At 39.6% G+C, this 17,844-nt stretch overlaps 1 protein-coding gene across 2 annotated transcripts in view; it reads right to left on the reverse strand.

Annotated features, from left to right (window-relative positions):
* dock8 (dedicator of cytokinesis 8) overlaps positions 1-17,786 on the reverse strand; it is a 58,214-nt gene extending 40,428 nt beyond the window's left edge. The window contains exons 1-3 of one of the 2 annotated variants that reach the window (XM_058389118.1): positions 17,382-17,786; positions 6,065-6,179; positions 954-1,129 (exon numbers count right to left, since the gene is read on the reverse strand). In XM_058389118.1, the coding sequence (XP_058245101.1) occupies positions 954-1,129; positions 6,065-6,179; positions 17,382-17,428 (338 nt within the window). In that variant the 5' untranslated portion in view covers positions 17,429-17,786. Of the gene's footprint in view, positions 1-953; positions 1,130-4,702; positions 4,825-6,064; positions 6,180-17,381 lie in introns of those variants that run through there. The other variant, XM_058389119.1, reaches the window with a different exon arrangement.
* Between the last annotated feature and the right edge of the window lie 58 nt (positions 17,787-17,844).

The following is a 17,844-nucleotide window of genomic DNA, read 5'->3' on the forward strand; positions in this document are numbered from 1 at the left end:
GTCAGTCAGCTATATCCTATACAAACAGTGCCTGGTAACCTACACATACACTATATTGCCGTTTGGGACACCATTCCAAATCATTGATTTCAGGTGTTGTTTTTCAGGGTTTGGGCTTGGCCCCTTAGTTCCAGTGAAAGGAACTCTTAATGCTTCAGCATACCAAGACATTTTGGACAATTTCATGCTCCCAACTTTGTGGGAACAGTTTGGGGATGACCGCTTCCTGTTCCAACATGACTGTACACCAGTGCACAAAGCAAGGTTCATAAAGACATCAATGAGCGAGTTTGGTGTGGAGGAACTTGACTGGCCTGACCTCGACCCCTTTCAACCCCCAACACCTTTGGGATGAACATGCACATGAATATAATATGGAGTTGGCCCGCCCATTGCAGCTATAACAGCTTCAACTCTTCTGGGAAGGCTTTCCACAAGGTTTAGGAGTGTGTTAATGGGAATTTTTGACCATTAATCTAGAAGTGCATTTGTGAGGTCAGGCACTGATGTTGGATGAGAAGGCCTGGCTCACAATCTCCACTCTTATGTGCCAAACCTTTTGGCAAAATAGTGTATTAAGCCAAGAAAATCTACTGATGGCACCAACTAGTCTTTCCTATTTTCAGAGCTACAACATTCACTTTATGTGCTTTCATATCTTCATGTGGAACTAGTTTTTAGCTTTTGTGTAACAGACATTTTTTCTGTAGGCAAGATAGCAATATGTACAGCAAACCTTCCACATTTGCTCAGCATTAGCCTCTAATTAGTTAACATCATTCAAGCCAAGAAAACCTTCCTGCTGTTAGTCTGGATTTTTTTTTTTTTTACAGCAGACGACAGGACTCCAAAAAATGTCACTTAATTATCTTTGTAACTTAATAACACCACTTAATAATCTTAAACGTCACTTAATAATCTTTGCATAGCTTTCATTAAATGCTCCAACTTACCCTTCCTCAGGGACGGAGTGGTAGGCAGTTCGACATTCCCTGTCCGCTAAATCCACCTCCAGATCATCATCCGGGAATTCGCCCAGCTCCTGCATGAGCTCGGGATCTCCGTTGCGTAGCTGTGACATCAGGAATTCCTCCACATCCAGCGGGTCCACTGCGTCATAAGACTGAGGCTGAACAAACACAAGCACTGTAAATATGTAGCGTAGATCTCCACTATTCAATGTTTTGAGTGTTGAACAGTGACTGATTTAATAGTTAGGATTCATACAATATAAAATAGCAGCTTATGTATTTCTGCAGCTCAGGGTATGCATTGTGGACAAAGATAATGATTCCTGTTATCATCTACTGTTTCTTTAAGGCATATACAGTTAAATTTTTATTAAAGCTTGAAGGAAAGACAGCACTTTAAACTTCTTGCCTATTCGCCACTGTTCATTTCTCAGAGATTTTCTTTTTAATGAAAATTCAGAAAATTGATATAGCCTTTGAGGACAAAGCAGAAGCCACAAAGAACTTGAGCCCAACTTCTCGGAGTTCATTTCCCTTCCCCGGTTCTGCAATCGTTCCTCCAACCACAATCACTTAACTAAAGGCAAGGTCAGCACTTGCAAAATACTAAGCATACAGAAAAAACATAAAAGGTCCAGTCTTAGCTTTCAAACAGATGCCTCGCAGAGCTAGACCTACAGAGAAATAGATTCATAATCCACAAAGACAGTGTTCACTCTTCATGGCAAATATTCAAATGCAGTCAAAAAGATCTTTTTGTTTGTGTTGTATTGCACTGAAACAGACATCTGACACTGCCACCCTAATAAGTTTGAGGAAAAGCTAACATACTGGTTAAGTGATAATATTTAATATTTAATAATTTTAATATGTAAAATACCAACAGAACAGCTGGACTTTTACCCATGACTAAGGTTTAAAAATGCAATGAAACTATCCTGCATTAGTAAAATTTTGTTTCATACTGTTTTATTGCCACTCCGTATCGCCCTATAACTTTTTTCCTCCTTAAGTTTTGTCCTGTTATGTTTTGTCATGTATTGTGTGATGTGTTACAGGTCAAAGCTAAAATAAAATCTTAAAAAAAAAAACAACAACAACATTTTTTGTAGTAATTCTGATCATAGTAAAGCATGACAGTTGAGCTTTCAACAATTATTGCAGAAACAACGAGCGTACGAGAAACTATAAAGGGCGTTCCTTTAGATGGACAATACCACCTCCTGAAGAATAACACTTTCAAGGGCTTTTACCCTGCTCTCCAATTTACAACAATATTACATCCATGCTGTGATTGCATTTCAGGGTGGCACAACTGATGAAAATCAGATAAATTCCTATAAAAGCAATCTGCTGATTGTTTTTCACTGTAGAGATTAATCAACAGAAGTTCTATGCGGTAAAAGATGTAATATTCAGACTGCCACGTTGCCCTTGTAGCTCAAATGGAAAGTGTGTACTGCATTTTACATTTTGCCCTTGTCCGATTGCTTTTCTATCTGGTATGGAATCTTTTTCCAGACAAAATATTACCTATAAGTAATAATAGAGCATGGAGAAGGCACAGTGCCAGCACAGTGGGACAGGAGCAGCAGCAGGAGCCTGAAGCCAGACTCAGTGCCTCTCAAGGAAGGATACTAGTGTTTAAAAGCCAATCCCTGTAAACAGGCGGTAATGTGCTCTCGAAAATTTGCAATCCATTCCAAAGAAACCTTTATTATCTTATTTAATAACACAACTAATCACAATAAGTCTCTAAAGCAAACTGCGTACCAGAAAACTTAATAACCTCACTGAAAGAAACAGAGCTGGGAGTACGAGGCACAGTGATCATTTTTCAATGCTGATAGCTACTGCTGCTGAAACTATGCACTGCTTTCAGTAATATCCAACTATTACACAGAACAGTAACAGCTGGACATGTTCTGTCATGACTGCGCTCAGGCATGTTGATGAACAACTTAGCAGTGTGTCAGTGCCTACAGTGCTAATTCATCCATACAGCAGCTCATAGTGAGCCCCAGAGTTACAAAAAGATTTGGGGAAACAACAGAAGTGTGTCTAAATCATTAGTTTTTGAATTTGCTCATTTATTTTTAGATCGCTTATCTAAACAACAGAATATGGAACTGTAAAGATGCATGATTTGAAAAGCTATGGAATAAAATTTCAAAAACGAAACTTGTCATGCCTGAGGACATGAAAAAACGCTCCATCCAGTTTCTTTCCATTAAGGCAGGCAGGATAACACAAGCACTAAATCACGGAAGAGTGTAAAAGAACGACAGACTTGACAAAGGAATAACCAGTGCCTTTTCTATACCTTGTTTACATGTTGCTGGTACGGTTTGTCCACTTGTCCATTTAAAAGGAAGAGTCACTGCTAATTAATACAAAAGTTAATCTGACTGATCAGCTTTATATACTCTGACGAAACATTTCTATCCTAAAGGGTGTGCTCTGGTTCAGGATGACACAGTGCACATGGGATCACTGAATCGTTTCATGAGTATGGAAATTATGTAAATCATATGCCGTGGTCTTCTCAGTCACCAGCAATCGAGCAGCTGTGAGAGATTTTGGGCTGTGTTGTTAGACAGCTCTCTCTACCACCACCATCAACAAAACACCAACTGAGGGAATGTTTACTGAAAGAATGATGTTCATCTATCCAGTACAGTTTCTGAGATTTGGAGAGTGGCTTTCAGAGATTCAAACAAACAGCTTGCGAAGACATTTCAATCTGGCTTTTATTTCAACTGGATATCTGTTTTCTAGTCCATTTTAAAAAGTGTAAAATCTATTGCTATATTCTGAAATTTCTGTAAATATTAAGCAAGCCAATCTCTCTCTCGCTCTCTCTCTATATTATATATATATTACATATATATATATATATATATATATATATATATATATATATATATATATATATATTACATATATATCATATATATATATATATATATATATATATATATATATATATATATATATATATTATTCTATTAAAATTAATTTTAAATAGAATTTTAAAAATATATAATTCTATTTACAAACTGCTGGAGACAGCTGAATTAATGTTAAAATGTTGTACTTAATCTTTAAAATTGCAATATTAAAAAAATCTATAATGTATAACTTTTTTCCTTCATGGTTCTATTTTGTCTGTTTGTTTTTTTTCAAATTATTAAATAAATAGATACTTATTATTCTTTTTTTATCATACAGCTGTTTTCACTTATTTACATAACATATACATATATTATTGACAGTTTACGAGCAAACCTATATCGTGATGGATGTCATGTATCAAAAAAACACCTTTGAGAATCACGAGATGATATTTTGTCACATCACCCAGCCCTAATTGTGCCTTAAGTTTGATCACCTTGCATAAGCAGAGGATCACAATAATGTAAAATTATTAAAATTATATAAGCAAGACTCAACAAGTCAGAAGCTGGACAACCCCTGTAAGTCTGCCTAAGCAAAACGCCCTTCATGATAGTAAACTCAGCATCAACATGCAGCAATGGGCCCGAACTCACCAGACCCATCAGCCTGTCTGCACAACTTCCTGTTCTTTCAACAATTTACATTAAAAAGTGTTTACAAACCCTAAATGGCTGATTTGAAAGAGTTTCGATTCTACCCATGCTAAGTCACAACACTTTATTGCTGATGGAACAGGTGCACATCTGGAAATGCAAAAAACAAAAAAGTCTCACCCGGCGTCTTCACAGCCAGCAATAGGGCAAAGCAACAAAATGGCGATGCCGGAAATAAAAACCCTGGGTACTTGCTTCTGCACAACTCTTCCTCTATAAGCTGCTAAGCGACACGCCATGCTGTTAGACGTCTGATAAGAGGATGTTATGTCATCACCACTTCCTTTACCAGTTCTGGTGAAAATGCAGAAGCACTTTATCTAGACAGAGACACATGTTTCCAGCAGGTGTCGTTGAAATTGTGTAAAACTGGCTAACAAGTTCTAACCACACACACACACATTTACGATAAATGGCTTTTCTGTTGACCGCCAATAATCGCATTAATAACTTGAGAGTTGTGTATTAATGGACGTACATTGCCAAATAATAAACGAAGTACAGAAAACCTAACAGTTTATATACGAAACATAGGATACTTAACAATAAACTGCATACTACAGCAATACATGTATTAATAATCTAGTTAATGTAATAGTGTAAGTAGTAATGCAATAAATACTGTGTTTATACTGAATCTTGGGAACAGCTGTTTACTGACTCCATCAGTTTATAAGGAAATAGGTAATGATCGAACAAATTCATCCCAATTAGCTCAAATAATTACACAGCTGTGGATTGTCTAATGCTGTTCTTCACAGAACAATTAAATAAAAACCTAGCCTACAAAACCCAAGCACTTCTATCATTCATAAAAAATATAAACATCTGCCAAAAGAGGACTAGCAGCATTCACACTGACTTACTGTAGAGGTGTAATAATTATATAAAGCAGAGCAGAGCTGATGTTGTTAATTATTAATAACACTATACTTTTATCATTAAGCCACTGTTATAGGATCTGCAGTGACGCTTCTCTGCATGCCTGTGTGATGGACTGGGATCAAGTTATTAAAACGCTTCCAGCATCCTAAATCCAACCATATGAATGGTTTATTTATTTTTTGTGAGTGTGTGTGTGTGTGTGTGAGAGTGTGTAAGCTTTGCGGTAATTGGAGGATAGAACGATCTGGTAGATCTGACCCATTTTCAGCAGAGTAGGATCAGAAGCAGGTTAGAGATTAACCACATACGCATGCACAAGCACACACACACAGACACAGACACACACACAGACACACACACTCCCATACACACACACTCCCATACACACACACTCCCATACACACACACTCCCATACACACACACTCCCATACACATGTTTTTATCCAATTCTAGCTCCTGCCTTGTCCTTCCTTACACACACACACAAACACACACATTCACCCATACACGTTTTTATCCACACCTATCCTCCCTCCATAAATCCAAACACACAAAATGCACAGCGATTGAAAAATATAAAAAAAGAAATCACTCACAACGTTGAAACAGATGGATGAAGAGGTGTTGGAGCTGTGGCGCTGGTGCAGGCCGCTCTGAGCAGTGCCATAGCTGTGCCCACTGAAGTGCTTGCGGATTTCAGCAGACGAGTGCCTGGGACATGCAGCAAAGAGGGAGAAAGCCAGAGGAGAGAGAGTTGCAGAGAAGAAAGAGGTGACACAGTTTCGTTAGGCTGTTCAGGGACAGTGTCTACACTGGGTGATAGCAGAAATTGATGGTAATCATCTGACTGTAATCATAAAGCCTCCTATGTATTTATCCCAGGAGTTCTATCCATAATACAATCAAATTGAACATCCTTTCAGTACACTCTGTTCTGTTCATCAAAAGCCTTTTCTCTTTACAAGTGTGTAACTCTACATAATCCCAGCATCCGGTGGCACCTGGAAGAGAATGTGCTCCCTTTTGAGTGTGTGTCTCCTGTAAAGGTTTCTTCCTCATGTCGGCTCTTGGAGTTTTTTTTCCAATGCAACTGTTGGCTCTTATTACAGATGTACGTTTACAATTAAACATTTATGATGTTCGAAGTACTAAACAAACAAAACTGAATCGAGAATAAAATCAGACTCAGTTGTGGTTTCATAATAGGGGATTAAACTGGGGATTTACTATCCGGATGCCTGCACAACCTTCAAGAAACAACTAAAGAGGCAGAGATCCCAAGACCCAAGAGCAAATGTTCAAGGGCACAACGGTGGCAGCTTGGCAGTGCTGGGGCTTGAACCCCGATCTTCCAGTCAATGACCCAGTACTGTTATTATTACAATTACTATTAATAATAGAAAATGCAGTAGTATCTGTATTATTAGTAGTAGTAGGGCAGCATGGTAGCACAGCAATAATGCTGCCTCACAGCTCTTGTGTCTCTGGTTCGAGTTTTACAGGTTCTCCCTGTGTCTGCTTAAGTTTCCTCCAAGTTCTCTGGCTTCGTCCCAACTCCCAAAACCATGCCAGTAGATGGCCTGGCTATTCTAGATTGCCGCTAGGTATGAATGTGTGTGTACATGGGGTGATGCCCTGTAAAGCCCCATCTAGGGTGTATTATTGCCTCTGTTTCCTGAAGAGTCCCTCAGGAGATCCATTGCAGCTCTCACAGAGAAAAGGCAGTTATGGTGGTTGAATGAATAACTAAATTATACCACTTCTCTAACCACTTTTTTCTCCAACTTGTCGTTTTTGTGTAATTTTGCATCTCTTTCAGCACAACATTAGAGCTGAAGTCTGAATTATATTCTGTATTCTAAATGCAAATTTTTAGACATTGCTTTACAGAAACAATTAAATTCAGTCCAGGTTCCAGGTAAAGATGCAAAAGGCATTTGCTGAAATCATGCATAAAATTATTGGGCAGTGTGATAAAACATTTTCAGGACATTTGGGAAGGTTAAATGAGCGTGGCTTTAAGTGAGCAAGCATGCATGCATGCATGCTTGTGTGTGTGTGTGTGTGTGTGCGCGCATGTGTTTTATCACATACCAGACAGATAATGACCCAGATTCTAATAATCTGATGTAACCATGTCTGATTCAATAAAAGAATTAAACAACCATAAAACTAGCACAAGCCACTGAGGACAATGCTGTCAGTGGCATTCAGTAAGTGTTCAGACTCATCCAGAAAACAATACCTGTTTGAACACAATAACTGTTATGATTGAGATCTAAATTCATCACTAGTACAGCAGACTGAATTGGGTCTTTCCCACACCTAACCCTAATTCATATTCCCAAAGCATCCGTGCAAATGTGCTTAACAATGCTGCCTGTTTTGCTCTTGGCTTTCCCACAGAGAGTAGCACTGTGCACACTGAGCGGCCAAAATGGCTCACTCGGATAAAGGGTTCCCCATTTCCATAAATCACAGCCAAGTCGTGTTGGGTGGAGAATTGAGGAGCCTATAATCGCTGTCTGCACAATGCTCTTGCTGTTCTCTTTAACATGCTATATGAGGTGCTCAGGCACATTGGATTCTAAACACTTTATTAAAGTAAAGCTGCTTTATTTATGCAACCAAGAAAAAAAAATTACGACACATACATAAAGTGCTAGGAGATTTCTTCTGGAGTTTTATTGGCATCACTTCATACTCATATATATATATATATATATATACACACACACACACAGTGGTGAACTAGTATTGAAGCTGTTATGTTATTTATTTATTTTATATATATATATATATATATATATATATATATATATATATATATATATATATATATATATATATATATATATATATATATATATATATATATATAGGTACACCAGCATTGAAGCTGTTATGTTTGGCACGAGACCATTTATGATCACACACACATTCCTGAAAAGCCATTTAAATTCTCTTTAACAGAGGGCAAAGTCTTCCTGGAGGAAACCAATGCAAATACAGATAGTTTGTTGTGCCTCTCTCCAGGCTGGCTGACAGCCTGAAGTGAACATTTCACTTCAATCATCACTGGTGGCTGGTAGAGTGTAAAGGTCAGTACATTTGAATGATCATTCGTATACCCATCACACACCCTGTAATCACACACTCCACACTGTTACATAAAACATTATATAGTATATAAAGAACAAAACAATAAGGAAATCTGCCGTTGCAACTTCAATATATATGTTCAAATCCAATTATTTAAGAAATGCCTAACAAACAGTTAACAAAATGCATAAAAGGTGCTTTATTTTGCCGAATGATCTATTTTCCGATAAATGAAAAGCGAATGCTGCTGAATCAATCCAGTAATTCGAAAGAATTTTAAAGAAGTAATAAACACAAGCAACTGAGTGCAACTTCCTCTAACAGAATTGCAGAACTAATCCCCTTCCTAGGACTAATCCTTCTCTTCCTAATTTACATGTCAGTCCCAAATATAGCTTCTGGTCGAAGACTGCCGGGTTATTAGTCTGAGGTGGAACAACTAATAGACGACTAGGAATAGATTGCAGTCAAACAAGCTAAAAACACCAGCAATACTTTTTAATATGAATGCCTTTTCTGAAGCCTAATTAAGCCATCAACACGTAACCAATGTTCATCTAATCAAAACATCTTTCAGTCAGCCATGTAAAACATGTCTAGCCAGCATGGCCTGTTTGTTATCAATGAGCCTGAAGCAGGCAGGAGGGGTTACAGTAACTTAGAGGACAGCATGTTTGCACCTCTGGAGTTAAAAGCTTGATCTCTGTGTGTGGAGGTTACTTTTTCCTCCCATGCTTCTGTGAGTTTCCTCTGAGTTTTTATCCCAAAGTCAAAAGACGTGTCCTGTAGGCTATCCCTAGTGTGTTGACTGAGTGTGTGAGGAGGGGTTGTGTGTGTGAGTACGTCAGCACTCTGTCTAGCACATCCCCTGACTTATGTCCCATGGGATTTACACAACCATGGGTAGGATATTCAGTGCAGAATACGGATGGATAAAGTTCATAGGGCAAAGTAAGTGCAAGCTCACTTGTACTTTAAATTGTTTTGAGGTATATAGTTACAAGGACATCAAACATGTCTGGCAAAAATTAACATGAAGTAAACCAACTGACCATTTAACCCTCACATTGCTTGGTAATGTACATCTCACCCAACAGTGAAGCTTATTTCTCCCTGTGCACAATATAATAGTTAAAGTTATAGGATAGGATACAAAGTTACCTAAAAGAATTTAGCAGGACTTCCTCCTTCATGCTACAGCCACACTCATATGATCATGCCTTATTCCCTATGAAGACTACTCCCTAAATACTGCCAAGTTCCTCATCTGTTGGTTTTGAAAGTCACAAATGTACAACTCGACATCCAAGTCAAAGTTATGTTTCATATTGGTCCGAAATCACTGACACTTTAGCCTGTGTATTATGTCTGACTGTGAACATGTGCTAATTTCCAGATACAGATGATATATGCAGACATATGACCTGTGTGAATGTGTAAACACTGGCTCATGAAATTTTTCATATTTCATACTTTTTGTATGCTTGTAATCATCAACCTACATTCTGTCCATTTTAGGTAAGTCAACTGTCCTGCTAGATATTTTACTCAACTTTTGCTGCTGTAATCTTCTGTTTTATTTACAGTTATTAAATGTAGGTCATTCTTAATATGATCAGTACTTGAGCTTAAACTACTTTTTACAGCTTAAACTACAACCTTTTACAGTTTTTTCTTTATTTCTGCAGGTATAGACATATTGACATGTTTACTTTTATACTTACTATTGACTTGCATACTCTCCTTATTCTTTAATAATATACACCACTCAGGCATAACATTATGACCAACTGCCTAATATTATGTTGGTCCCCATTTTGCTACCACAACAACCCTGACCCATCATACACTGTGTATTCTGTCACCTTTCTATCAGAACCAGCATTAACTTCTTCAGCAATCTGAGAAACAGTAGCTTATCTGTTGGATCGGATCACATGGGCCAGCCTTCGCTCCCCAAATGCATCAATGAGCCTTGGCTGCCCATGACCCTGTTGGGTTTTTTTTTTTTTTTTTTACCACTGTTCCTTCCTTGGACCACTTTTGATAGATACTGACCACTGCAGACCGGGAAAACCCCACAAGAGCTGCAGTTTTGGAGATGCTCTGATCCAGTCGTCTAGCCATCACAATTTGGTCCTTGTCAAACTCGCTCAAATCCTTACACTTGCCCATTTTTCCTGCTTCTAACACATCAACTTTGAGGACAAAATGTTCACTTGTTGCCTAATATATCCCACCCACTAACAGGTGCCATGATGAGGAGATAATCAGTCTTATTCACTTCACCTCTCAGTGCTCATAATGTTATGCCTGATCGATGTACTTGGATATTGACTTTCATACATTATATGGACATCCTTATGCATCCTTTACGTTTCTCCTAATAAAAAAACTACTCTTAAAGTAAATATTTAAGACACAAATGTGGTAAAGGTACCCAGGTTCTTTACAAAAGTGAAAGTGGAATCAACCATCTAAATAAATACTCTAAAAACTACAGACAAAAAACAAAAAGTACTCTAAAAACTAAACAACCAAAAAAGATGGTTTTAAATCAGACAATTCGTTTATATTACATATGAAAATGGTAAATGAGCATCTCTTTCATCAGATAGAGATCAGTACATATCGCTCCCCAAATGCATTACATCAGTACATCAGGTAGAGTATTACAGCAGTACATCAGGTAGAGTATGGTGAGGAGTATTAGATCTCATTCTTGCGGTTGTATCTGTTAAGATACACTATATTGCCAAAAGTATTCGCTCACCCATCCAAATAATCAGAATCAGGTGTTCCAATCACTTCCATGGCCACAGGTGTATAAAATCAAGCACCTAGGCATGCAGACTGTTTTTACAAACATTTGTGAAAGAATGGGTCGCTCTCAGGAGCTCAGTGAATTCCAGCGTGGAACTGTGATAGGATGCCACCTGTACAACAAATCCAGTCGTGAAATTTCCTCGCTCCTAAATATTCCACAGTCAACTGTCAGCTGTATTATAAGAACATGGAAGTGTTTGGGAACGACAGCAACTCAGCCACGAAGTGGTAGGCCACGTAAACTGACGGAGCGGGGTCAGCGGATGCTGAGGCGCATAGTGCGAAGAGGTCGCCAACTTTCTGCAGAGTCAATCGCTACAGACCTCCAAACTTCATGTGGCCTTCAGATTAGCTCAAGAACACTGCGCAGAGAGCTTCATGGAATGGGTTTCCATGGTCGAGCAGCTGCATCCAAGCCATACATCACCAAGTGCAATGCAAAGCATCGGATGCAGTGGTGTAAAGCACGCCGCCACCGGACTCTAGAGCAGTGGAGACGCGTTCTCTGGAGTGACGAATCACGCTTCTCCATCTGTCAATCTGATGGACGAGTCTGGGTTTGGCGGTTGCCAGGAGAACGGTACTTGTCTGACTGCATTGTGCCAAGTGTAAAGTTTGGTGGAGGGGGGATTATGGTGTGGGGTTGTTTTTCAGGAGCTGGGCTTGGCCCCTTAGTTCCAGTGAAAGGAACTCTGAATGCTTCAGCATACCAAGACATTTTGGACAATTCCATGCTCCCAACTTTGTGGGAACAGTTTGGAGCTGGCCCCTTCCTCTTCCAACATGACTGTGCACCAGTGCACAAAGCAAGGTCCATAAAGACATGGATGACAGAGTCTGGTGTGGATGAACTTGACTGTCCTGCACAGAGTCCTGACCTCAACCTGATAGAACACCTTTGGGATGAATTAGAGCGGAGACTGAGAGCCAGGCCTTCTCGTCCAACATCAGTGTGTGACCTCACAAATGCGCTTCTGGAAGAATGGTCAAAAATTCCCATAAACACACTCCTAAACCTTGTGGACAGCCTTCCCAGAAGAGTTGAAGCTGTTATAGCTGCAAAGGGTGGACCGACGTCATATTGAACCCTATGGATTAGGAATGGGATGTCACTTAAGTTCATATGCGAGTCAAGGCAGGTGAGCGAATACTTTTGGCAATATAGTGTATCTGTCTCACTGAAATTCCTTTTTGAGTATAGGTTTGCCAACCTGTATTCTGGCTTTTGGTTGAAATGAAAAAAAGTCACTAAGCATGTTCTCCTCTCAGAATTATGCCACTCTAACCCTCTTTATTATTATGTGCTGCCTGGAGCAGCCTGTTGATTAGACAGTGATTACAGAGCAGCACACTGACTCCCAAACATGACGTATATGTAACTTCTCTCTGCACAACACTTCTAATATTTTTTCTTGCTGCGGTAAACCCACACACACCTACGGGAAGGGTAAATGCCTGCTTTGGGTGCATTAAGTGTAGACAGGAAAGGGGTTGTTTCTCCAGTCAGTGGGCTGCATTAGGGAGAGAAGCAGCAATACTTTATTACGCATCACTGCCTTCGGCTTTCTTTTGGGAGTATTTCACTTTTCAGTGTACAGTTAATCACTCAGCAGAAACTTTTGTTCAAAGCAATTTGCAAATGAGGCAGAAATGAATCCAAGCTAAACGTTTAAGAGTTTATGGCCAGGGGCACAATCACAGCTTTCATACAGTCCGGAGATTCCAGCTCACAGCTTACAAAAAGCAAGATATACAATATAATGTCAAAACTCAAATATAAAGTGCATCCCATATCGCAAACATATGCACTATTCGATTTTGTAGCATTAATAGTGTGAGTAGTGTGTTCACTCGTAGTGTGTTTTGTAGCATTAATAGTGTGAGTAGTGTGTTCACTCGTAGTGTGTTTTGTAGCATTAATAGTGTGAGTAGTGTGTTCACTCGTAGTGTGTTTTGTAGCATTAATAGTGTGAGTAGTGTGTTCACTCGTAGTGTGTTTTGTAGCATTAATAGTGTGAGTAGTGTGTTCACTCGTAGTGTGTTTTGTAGCATTAATAGTGTGAGTAGTGTGTTCACTCGTAGTGTGTTTTGTAGCATTAATAGTGTGAGTATTAATAGCGTGAGTCGTGTGTTCAGACTGAAAATTCCAACCACAAGAAGCGTGCTTCAAGTACCTGCATGATGTGATTATTCAACCGAAAAAATGAAGTGTGGAATGTTGGACACTTCATGCATGCAACGGTCGCAGCTTTGCTTACGCAGAGGGGCGGGGCTACCAGACGCTGACGCTGGATGAGAAAAAATTTCAAGATAACAGACAGCACTTTTTTTAACATTTTAAAAACTCACCACATTCTGTGCATTTCACACCATTTACACTAAACTATTAGTCGCTCAAAAGCTCTTGGTTACTGTTGAAGAAAGGACATTATCAACAGTAACATTATTTACTGTCCAGTGTCACCCAAATGAGGATGGGGTTCCCTTCTGAGTCTGGTTCCTTTCAAGGTTTCTTCCTCATATGACAGGGAGTTTTTCCTTACCACCGTTGCCTCAGGCTTACTCATTAGGGATAAAATAGTATCTTAACTTTAAAATCATTTTTTTCTAAGAATCTATACGTCTACATATGTCATCGACAGGGAAATGACTTACACATCCGAATAGTTAAAAAAAAAAAAAAATCGGAGAAGATAGCCCTTCTAAAATGAATACACTAGATGGTAAATTTGTTGAACATATAAAACCATTACGTTTCTTTCTAGAAAGAAATGCTTGGAACTTGCTAAATAATCTTCAGCTTGAAATGTGAGAGACAGAGATATTGTATGCGTCAATCAGCTCTCTAGTTCAGCAGTCAGAGCACTGATTAAGTGATTTTAAGCTTCCAGTGCAATGCAACATTCACTCCTTTAAAAAAAATCCCACATTGCACCTAAAAAACCAGGAAGTATCAATGCTCGCTGTGTTCCTTTAATGGAAATGACGTCATATTATTATTATATATTATTATTTATGAAGCCTCTCAGCTCAAAATAAATGGTGGTCAATCTCTCTGCCAAACTCATCTACAAATATAAGCAGCTTGCTATCGTTGTTGTAGCTCTCAAACGATCACTTAAATTAGTGCCTTTTAACTACATGTGATGTTCTATATACAGTTTGAAGTGTTTCATGATTTATAAACTCCACTAGCGAGAAATGGTGCAAGAATATGTACACGATCAACATGTTTTTCATAATGCACTTTAAACCACAGAAAATATATCGGTCCTGCCTGGTGTTGATAAATGGCAGTGGTGAGATTTTACAACACAAGTACGTAGTCATCTCTGTCCCAGTGTGTGGTGTACCGGGGTATTTACCAGTGCAACTTGTGTACATAATATACAGATTCACCAGCTTGTGAGCTGAAGCCGATCGAGATGAACCCACAGTTTTAATCATTTTCTATTTGTTTCATAATAATTGCTAAATAGGAAATACTGGTCTATACTCATAAGTTCATGTCCAAAGTAGGAAGCTAAATACCCTTCTCTTAAAAGTTTTACGAACTCTAACAAAGAAATGCTCTAAATGTTATGACAGAAACACTGCAAGAATAAAAGAAATGAGCTTGTCTATGTGTAAAGCGGAGTAGAGGAGTAAATTTTTTTAAACCCCCAGAGGGAATTTCCATACTGTTTTCTAACTGGCAAATGTTCTAAAGCTTCCTACACAATGACTTGCCTCTCTATTAATCTCAGGGCTGGCGCTGTAGAGAACAGGCCACATTGGGTTTATCCTGACTGCAGATTAGTAAGAAAGAGAGCACTACTGAGAAATAACCAGAGCATCAACTTCCTTTACTTTGGATTTCTGTGAAACGTCAGCATAACGTGACTGAAAGGAGGGAACTACTGGCATCATGTGGCATGTATTTCCCTTTCAAACAGCCTTCCTGTTGTTGGGAGCAATCCTAGTATGCAAAACTGTGCTTTCTTTTACGCATTCACGTTGCACTACACCCTCAGCCCCAATGGTTTTCACAGTGTTCTTGCTGACAAGCCGGACAACATATATGAAGACTTTGACGTAAAACACGCACCGAATAAAGCCCAATTAGAGCAAATGTTTCTGGTTAAAAAGCAGCTAGCATCTCATGTGGTTAAAGCCACAACCACAGCAACACCATGCAGATTGTAAACTCTCAAGAATGAAAAGGTTGTACGTCAGTGACCTCATCCATGCAAATAAAAGCAGGCCCACAGTAAAGGACAGAGAGAGAGAAGTCAGGCAGAACCTGCCAGCAAACTCTGCAGCAATGACGTTTTAATGCTGACTTGCTTACATTTTTAGCAAATGCAAGCAGGTGCAGTAACAGCAAGATGCTCTCTGGTGAGATGAGGCAGCCAGACTGTTCTGCGTTAAGTGGACCTACAACACGAATGTCTTTTTAGGACTAATAAATCCCACAGCTCTGCTTTGAATCCTGGTCCTTCTCAGAATTCATACAATTTCTGCTTCATCCCAACATGAACCACCACGCTAAAATCCTGGATAGGCGATGAAACATGTCTGATTGCTCATATCGAGCGTCCAAGCATAACCAACGCAGGGGTGTAAAACCAAGCCGGACGTCTACCTCTGTACTTTTCTGCCTTGTGCATTAGTGAGCAAGCTTCATTTCCTTTTGAGTCACACCAAAGAGGAAGTGAAACGGTGTGTATGAAATTAGTACAAATGAGTCCTCCGCAGCACTGTGACCCCACAACTATCGCTACTCTAGTCTCACAGACACTGGATCATAAAAAGCACTGTCGTTATACAGGCGCTATTACAGACACACAGGTTCGACATCCTGAGTAATCATGACACGGCGTGTCCTAATTGACATCTTTAGAGTCCTTGAAAGATTCCCAAACCTCCTGATGTGGTATATTATGTTCTGTTTTCTGTCCACTGAAGCAGAAGAGCTTTATAGGATCATCATCATCAATTAAAGTATAATAAGTGTCCATCATTGTCAATGGTAAATGAAAGACTAACTACAAAATGCTCCTAATGTCTTTCACACCGGCACCGGACATGAGAAATGTACCGGAACTACAAGAACAAAGATGTAGCTTATTCTGTACCTGTAAACTCCACAGAGATCTTTCACAACAGAATTTGTACTTAGTATACATTATTAGTATATACCCCCCTGCTCCAGAAACAATGGGCTCGTGCACTTCCTCACCACCTGCTATGTAGAAAGAAGGAACAATAATAACTTCCAGCTTAACCGGACATTAACTGTGGACATTTATTTAACCGAAGAGTGGGGGAAAGATCCGCACAGGAAAGGATCAACACATCAGGAAAGGATCAACACATCAGGAAAGGATCAACACATCAGGAAGACATCACCAACACAGTGGAAATGATAGACTGGGCAAAATCTTAATGGGACGTGTGAATGAAAAAACAGGCTATTTCTTCTGATAAACGCCAGCTCTCTCTCAGTCTCTGTCTCTCTTGCTTGTTCTTGACAAATAAAAAGTTTCAGCTTTATGCTTATTCACACAAAAAAGGGATCAATTTTAACTTGACAAACAGCTAAATAAGAGCGCATGCGAACGGCGCATGCGCAAAAGCCCTGACCTCTTACCGACAATTTTTTTTTCTTGAAAGATTGTGTTTTCTCTTTCTTTAACTTTGCCTGTACCTATTAGTCCCCTTTAACATTCAGGACGTGTAGCTACCTGCTGTGGAATCTACACTTGAAATCCCTTGCCAATAAAACTCCACAAGTGAAGCCGACGGAGGAGGAGAGAAGGGAAAAAAGTTCACGAGCTCAAAGTCCAGGGCAGATCCGTGCAGTTCGCTATGAGCTCTTGTAGTTTTCCTACTGGACATGTGATATAATCTGATGTCGCGACGTCTTCCAGACTAAAGCCCTAGCACCGATCGTCTTCTAGCAAACGTGTCACGTATAAAAAAAAAGGGCAAAGAAGAGCCTACCTGTTGATTTTGAGCGCGAACGCCCGGCGCTCCGGCAGCGAGGCCATCAGGGAGCCGGGGCAGAGGAAAACTCACGGGGGGTTTAACCCACAGTGCACGAGCGCGGGGTGGCGGCTGTCATCGTGAGCATCATCCTCTTGCTATCAGTGCATTTTCTGGGCGGCAACTTCCGCATTTGGACAAACCCAAACACTCACAATGGGCATGCGGAGAGAGCGAGCGAGAGAGAGAGAGAGAGAGAGAGAGAGAGAGAGAGAGAGAGAATTTCCTAAGTTAATCTCTGCGTGTTTATTTGATTGCGCCGTTCCTTTTATCATTATGATAAATAACTACTGGTAACGACTGTAAAGTTCCTCTCATTCCTCTCTTTTCCCTCTTGCTCGTCACGCTGGCTGCAAATAAGGAATCCTGGCTGTAATGAGTGTAATTAGCGAGCGCTTCAGGAGCAGCGTGGAGTGGACAC

The sequence above is a fragment of the Hemibagrus wyckioides genome, linkage group LG05 (assembly GCF_019097595.1).
Source record: "Hemibagrus wyckioides isolate EC202008001 linkage group LG05, SWU_Hwy_1.0, whole genome shotgun sequence".
Taxonomy (NCBI): Eukaryota; Metazoa; Chordata; class Actinopteri; order Siluriformes; family Bagridae; genus Hemibagrus; species Hemibagrus wyckioides.